At 38.9% G+C, this 7222-nt stretch overlaps 1 protein-coding gene across 2 annotated transcripts; it reads left to right on the top strand.

Moving 5' to 3' along the window:
• The first annotated feature begins 464 nt into the window (after positions 1-464).
• Positions 465-7063, top strand: cnot8 (CCR4-NOT transcription complex, subunit 8). Of its 2 annotated transcripts, none has more exons than XM_042008990.1 (7): positions 465-549; positions 1414-1628; positions 1738-1931; positions 2647-2808; positions 3171-3315; positions 3422-3532; positions 5826-7063. In XM_042008990.1, exons 2-7 carry the CDS (start codon positions 1512-1514, stop codon positions 5952-5954), a joined length of 858 nt encoding a protein of 285 aa, XP_041864924.1. In that variant the 5' UTR covers positions 465-549; positions 1414-1511; the 3' UTR covers positions 5955-7063. The 2 variants fall into 2 exon arrangements, with proteins under 2 accessions (XP_041864924.1, XP_041864923.1); XM_042008989.1 differs by lacking the exon at positions 465-549 and adding an exon at positions 583-1019.
• Positions 7064-7222: the final 159 nt, after the last annotated feature.

Genomic DNA, 7222 nt, shown 5'->3' with positions numbered 1-7222 from the left:
CACATAAAACAAAACATAATGTGAATAACAACAATAAACAACATAAAATGAAAAAGAATCATGTTCAGATTTACAAACAAATGAACAAGCTAATATTCCCAACTTATTAATCCTAGTTATTCACATTTTGTTAGATCATTTTCATTAGATTATTTTATTTTGAAGTCGAACACATTTGCACACAGCTTTGCTTCATTTTTCATGGAGTTCTGATGATATTTCTCTTAATTTCAAAATGGAAACTTATTGTTATTTAGAAGTGTAAAATGTAACATGCAGAATTTGTATGAAAAGTGCATATCTGAATTTGCATAAATGAAAGTATGAAAGAAATTAAAAGAATAAATACATTTTGTAAAATTATTTAATTTTTTCCATTTGTTTACTTATTTGCGCTCAAGTAAATGGCATTACAACTTCCTACCAGTAGGCGGCGGTGTGCTCGATACAGACTTCGCCGAAAACGCAAAGAAGAGAGAGAACAGGAAAACGACGAAGAAGAAGTCGCTATCAAGTAGGCTTGTGGGGTTAGTTGAGGAAGATTTCCAGGTAAATTTCGCTTTTGTTTTTACATAGGTTAAAACGTGAGATATATGTTGCAAGAGTGGCTTTAATGAGACGCCGAGAAATTATAAGACGGAAGAGTTTTTTTTCCTCTTCCTTCCGGTGACGCTCGCTACATCGTCAGCTCGAGGGTTAGCATGTAAATGTTAGCTTAGATGCTAGGCGCTCTGTTTTCAGTTTTGTTATTTGGCATTGATGTGTTTTGTTTTTTAAAAAAGCGTAGATAATATACCCACTGGAATTTAACAGCTTGACATGTTGCATTTTTTTCAGTCAAGCTCGGTGTAATTGGGTTTACCAACCGATGGTAAAAGCCAGATACACGTTTAATCAGATGCTGTCATGGTAACAAAGAGTATACCTGTGTGGAGTTACAGCAACAAACCTTCAAGCATGTTTGGTTGCAGGTCTGCATTAGTTTCGGTTAGCTGTCCCAAAGAAACCGGCAGCTGAGGGTAGGATGCAGTCATTCACATTATATGAGCTGTGTTGTTGTTTAGTTGTCTGTCACATTTAAACTATAAGCAAAGTTGTGATACACGTAACTGAGGAATTATGCAACATTAAAAGTACGTAACCTGCTGGAATTCATCATTCTGAGCTCTATAAGGTTTCAGTGGACATGCTGTGTGATGATTTATGTTTGATTCAGCAATAAACAGTAAAGCAATAAGTGAAGCTCTGTTTACACTCTGCTTATCAAACTTTTGTTTTTGCTCCTTAGCTTTCCTTCTTTACATTTTCTATATGCTCAGTTGGGCATTTCTTTACTAATAATATTAATATCTGACGTGTATTTTGATTTTATCCAAAATTCAATGCACTAACTTGGGTTTTCTGCATTCCCAGGCGTTATTTTTCACTGTACCACCCCCTTACCCCCTCACCCCATCCCGAGAGCACTGCCGGACTGTTTGGATTTTAGCTTGTTCATCTGACCTGCCAACATGCCGGCGGCACTTACAGATTCCAGTCAGATGATCTGTGAAGTCTGGGCAAGCAATGTGGAGGATGAAATGAGGAAGATCCGGCAGATTATCCAAAGCTACAACTATGTTGCCATGGTAATGTGTGAATGATGAAATGTTACCAAAAAATAAAGGATGCCAAATAGGTAAAAATTGTGATTTGAACGCATCGTTGATGGTTTTCCTTGTTTTTGTTTTACAACAGGACACAGAATTCCCTGGGGTCGTCGTTCGACCCATCGGCGAGTTTCGCAGCACAGTGGACTACCAGTACCAGCTGCTAAGGTGCAATGTGGATCTCCTGAAGATCATTCAGCTCGGGCTCACATTCATGAATGAAGAGGGAAAATATCCTTTGGGTACGACAACGTGGCAGTTCAACTTCAAGTTCAACCTCACGTATGTGTACACACTTTCCAACCCTTTTTTCCCTGGAAGCCCCCATCTGTGTTTCCTTTTCCTATGGCCAAGATCAAATGACAAGCATTCATTCACCAAAGAATAATCCTCAAACCCTTATTGTGCAGCTGGAAATGTCAAGGTCCAACTTGTCTTACTTTCATAATTAATAATACAGTCATAATTACATTCTAGCATTAATAAAACTACTTCATTTCCATCCGAAGTATGTTGATGTTGATCTCTAGTTGGCCTCACTGTTGAAAGTGAACATGTCTGTGAGGTTAGCCTTAGTCAGCGGTTTGTAAAGATTTACCAAGTTAAGTCCCTGAGGTAACAAAAGGGAAATTCTCCTCTCAATTATATAAAATGATAGCAGAGTAATGGCATGTTTACATGTTAGATTTATTGTTTTGATGCCAACAAAAATGAATTTAGCAACAAAGTGAAGTAACCAAGAGGTGTGTAAAAAGCTGTAAACAATAAATAAATACTACATATTAACTATCAGGGAAAAGAGATGGAAAGGCAATAGGACCTCTACCTGCTGTTTAATATTGCGATTAACTGTGAAATCAAGTAATGGTGACAGGCCTTAAACCACCACTGGTTCATGTCAGTGTCCAGACTTTGTTCTTCTAAATTGTGCTCATCCTGACTAAAACGGTGGTCTGTTGGTGATGAAGCTCTGTGTCTTTTTCCTTTGTCCCATCAGAGAAGACATGTACTCGCAGGACTCTATAGACCTACTCCAAAACTCCGGCCTCCAGTTTAAAAAACATGAAGAAGAAGGAATCGACACGCTCTACTTCGCTGAGCTCCTCATGACGTCTGGTCTGGTGCTGTGTGAAAACGTCAAGTGGCTTTCCTTCCACAGGTCTGTGTTTTGTTTCTTTTTTTTTTTGTTTTTTTTTCATTAAAATGTCTACATATATAAAATCCCATTTGATTCCTTCATTAAAAAGTAGTTGAACTAGACTTTGGAGTTCCTGTGAAACATCATGCTAAATGAATGCGACCTGTGATGCTGAAGAAGCAGAAGTCTTGTTTAAATGTTTTTATGTATTCTTACTGTTCAGCACATTGGTCAGTACCTACTGTTTTAAAACGCCTTATAAATAAAGTTGGCTTGGCTTAAAATTTCTAAAGCCTGATCATATAAAACCTGAATGTTAATTCAACCTGGTAGCTGAAGAGTTGATTCATTTGGACTGAATCGCCCTCATCTCTTTTCTCCAGCGGCTATGACTTCGGCTACCTGGTGAAGCTTCTGACGGACGCACGGCTTCCCGAGGAGGAACACGACTTCTTTCAGATCTTAAACTTGTTTTTCCCCGCAATTTACGATGTCAAGTACTTAATGAAAAGCTGCAAAAATCTAAAGGTACTGAGGCAGCTGTCGAGATGCAGCTCGTCCAAACTGCAGTGATTGTGGCTGTAATCATGGCCCTGCTAAGATGTTTTGAGACATCAGTGTTGTTTGTGTGCAGGGAGGGCTGCAAGAAGTGGCAGACCAGCTGGAGCTGACGAGGATCGGGCGGCAGCATCAGGCAGGGTCGGACTCGCTGCTTACAGGCATGGCTTTCTTCAGGATGAAGGAAGTACGTTAACTTAATTTTCACTTTGTTTGATATTAAATTTCCTTTTGAAATTGTTTTGGAGAATTGTTAGAATTTTTAATAAATTGCTGGCCATCTGCACTGCCTGAATATTTGTTTTAGTGCTGCATGGCAGCAATGTAACACACGGTGGTGCCAAGAAGTCACGAGAGAGTTGGAGCGTTCACTGGTGATTATCAGAGAGATTGAAAGATATTTTATTCTGCAGCTTAGTGTGTTTTAGATAGTTTTACCATGGTTTTCAGTAGATTTTACCACAGTTAGTAGTTTTAGCATAAAAAGCTAATTTTTACCACAGTTCTTCTGCAGGTTAGCATAGTTTCTTATTTGTTTTTAGGACTTCAGTAGTTTTTATTTGTTTTTTGTTTTGTTTTTGTTTTTTTACATTAGTGTATGTTAGATTAGTCTTGGCATCATTCCCTGTTTTTTCTGCACATCTGGACTCAATGGCACAGAGGAAATCCTCTGCAGAGGAGGTGAGGGAGCTTTTGTAAACTTACTGTACACACAGTATTTGCACAATAAACCTGCACTCTGCACATACGACATAGCTTCAGAAACAAACAAAAAAAATGGTATATAGTTTAAATAACCTAACTATTGAATATTTTTCTGCATTAATAACCAGTTTCATGAAAAAGGATCAAGCATTTAATTTTTTCTGATACTTTCAATGCTCCTTAACTTTTTTGTTTCTATTCTTCGATTAGATTCAGTGTCTAGCTCACTCATCTTATTTCTCAGTTGTTGCAGCACTTTGTCACTGTCTGATATCTTTTCTGTTTTCATTTTTTCCTTTTGTTTAGTCAGAAATCATCCCACCAACCAAGTTGGCATCAGATGCTAGCATAGCATAGCTAAAGGTAGCGAAACGGTGTTGCCAGGTTGATAATAGTCTCCAGGGCTGCATAATAAATCGTTAAACAATCTCGATCGTGATTTACACATACACGTGATCTCATTTCTACAAAGAGCGATTCTAAAGCATTTAAATCACGAGCTGCATCACAAACAATTTCCTCCCGGATTTTTTCAAGCGTCCCCAAACGCAGCTCTGCCGTTGCCTCCTCCCTCAACCAATGGTAAAGCGCCTTTACAACACGTGATTCAGTAGCGGAAGCCCGCCTGCGGTCGAGTGTTTGGAAAGAGTAAAGCGGAGGAAAGTCTGCGGTAAGGATGTTTCAATGGACAGCGCTGACAACTAACTGGTAGCGGCCCCTCTCACCCTAACGGAACTCGTATCCAAAACATGTTCGCGTTCGGCAGCAGTTGGAAATATTTTGGATTTAAGCCAGATGATGACGGACAGTGCGAGTTGCAAAGTAAAGTGTGTTTTGCCCTGGTTGCAGCACCGCAAGGCAACACCAAAAATCTCTACAATCACATTAAACGTCACCACAAAGTACAGCATGATGGAGCCGTACAGAGCAGTAAATAATAAACAAATGTCAATAAGAGGACTGAACCTTGTACTTAATTTTTGCCTTCTTTCTCTTGGTAACAGGGTATTTGATTTTCTCAAATGAAGAAATTACTTTTGGCTGTTTACCAAAAGTAATTGAAAACATTGAACCAGTCCGGACCTCAACTTGTTCCAGTTATTTCATTTTGGCCTGCTGTGTATTTGAGTTTGACACCGCTGCTCTACCTGAAAGACCACTTAAATGTCTTTTTTTTGTTTTGTTAAAGTTCAGTGCAAAAACTACATGTCATGAAAAAATCGTGCCAGGGAATCCTGATGTCAGTTCTAAGCAAAAATTAGTCATGATTTACTTTTTTTTTTTTTCCAGAATCGTGCAGCCCTAGTTTCCACCCAATAAAAAATGCTTTATATAGTCTCAGTGTTGCAGGTTTCAACAACAGTGTGCTGAATTCAATAATTAGAATAAATATAATTTATTCTAATCACCCCCTAATTATATCACAGCAAGCTACTATTTATTTACCTGTCAACAAGCACATATGTGCAGTGCTCCTGAAGTCTGGTCGCTCTAAGATTGTTTTGCAATATTGTGAAGTTTATTGTGTGCATGTTCATTAAATCATTTGCTGCCACTGGAGCCACAAATGAAAACTTTTTGACAAGTTTTATGACTAACCGGCATGCACAGGGGCAGAAATGGGAAATTAGCACCATCAAGTATGTGTTTAAATATTTTAAGTCACATCACCTGCGTTGAACATCGCGTATCTGTGACATCTTGCAGCACACAGGTTTTGAAATACATTGATATTAATCTTTTATTCTTTTTTTTTTTGTCTTTTTTGTGCTCAGCTTTTCTTTGAAGACAACATCGATGATGCCAAATACTGCGGAAGGCTGTACGGCCTCGGCTCGGGCTCCAGCCAACCCCAGAACGGCATCTCCAGCTCGGGTCAGGAGGAAACCAACAACAAGCACTGACTGCTGGACTCACTCTTGTTTTAAAATGCCAACCAGCAGATTTCCACTCGGGACGTCTCCCCTCCTGAGAGCCGTTTTAACTCGCGGGGAGTTTGTTGTACTCACTTTTTACCGAGCGTATGGCCATATAGTCAGAACACTTCTTAAAAAAAATCTTTGCTTTCACAGTTGGTTGCAGCACGGGACCATCTCCTGCATCATCCTGTGGTTTTTAAACAGACTCTTTGGTTCAGACGGTCTCATCGTGAGCAGGACTTTGTCTTTTTTTTCTTTTTTCTTTTAAAGGGCGATGCTGGAGGGTCTGTAAATTACAATAAAAAATGTTTTAGCTCATTCCCATTTCCAGAAACACGACCGTCTGCATCGGTGTGTGAACGTTTGGTCATGCGTTTCCTCGGTGGTCACACTGCTCTTCTGTACATTTACCACGAAAACCAAACTGTCCAGCAGTCGGTGATACGCTCGTCACGGTGACTGTTTTTACATTCAACAGTGTTTTCAACAGTTGTATATTAAATCGTTTTGTATTTTCAATGTAAACATGAAGCATTTGTGTCTGTGCTTGGGTGAGAGGACAAAAGATGATCAACAGATTCAGAGTTTATAAAAGCAGGGGTTGAAAGTTGAGCAGAAACAAAAGTCGTCTTCAGATTTCAAACATTTTAAATAAAATATAATTTAGTTTTGAGACATTTCAACGTAAAGACCTCAGAAATGCAAAGTTCTGTGTAACAGGGATGTTTATAACTGCATGGATAATCCACAGACTCACTTTGTTTGCTGTAGAATTTATTTTAATAGACATGTATGACTTGATATTCAGTGGCATTACTAGAAAAAAAAGGGAATTTAGAAATTTTGGTGATTTCCACTTATTTTTCAGCAGTTTTAAACTCTTAACTCAGACTCAACCATTTCATGGCCAGATCTGCTACATGGTTCCCAGTAGAAATTAATCTTCCCATAAGTTTGCTTAAGAATGAGTCTTTGTTCCATCTGATCTGTAGCTGAGATATTTGTAGTTCGTGAGGTTTTGTCAGGTACCCATGCTGGTGTTTTCATACCTCCTTTGAGTCCACAGGCTTCATTTATCAAGCTTGTGTAGGAACCGGCGTACGCCAAATATAGTCAATTTTTAGGATTTATGAAAACTAGACTTGACGGGACAATGTTCCTACCCACATGGAAACTCTGACCATGGCGTACGCACAGAATATGGGAAAACAGGAAACAGCGACACCAACGGTCCAGAATAAAATCAAGGAAAT

The sequence above is a fragment of the Melanotaenia boesemani genome, chromosome 15, assembly GCF_017639745.1.
Source record: "Melanotaenia boesemani isolate fMelBoe1 chromosome 15, fMelBoe1.pri, whole genome shotgun sequence".
Lineage (NCBI taxonomy): Eukaryota > Metazoa > Chordata > Actinopteri > Atheriniformes > Melanotaeniidae > Melanotaenia > Melanotaenia boesemani.
This window is presented reverse-complemented; position numbering and strand designations above follow the sequence as displayed.

What these genes read in the sequence shown, in the direction of transcription:
- cnot8 (XM_042008990.1), top strand. Translation starts at nt 1,512, where the DNA reads ATGCCGGCGGCACTTACAGATTCCAGTCAGATGATCTGTGAAGTCTGG. An exon ending in AAAGCTGCAAAAATCTAAAG is followed by an intron (nt 3,316 to 3,421) that starts GTACTGAGGCAG and finishes GTTTGTGTGCAG; the next exon opens with GGAGGGCTGCAAGAAGTGGC. An exon ending in CTTTCTTCAGGATGAAGGAA is followed by an intron (nt 3,533 to 5,825) that starts GTACGTTAACTT and finishes TTTTGTGCTCAG; the next exon opens with CTTTTCTTTGAAGACAACAT.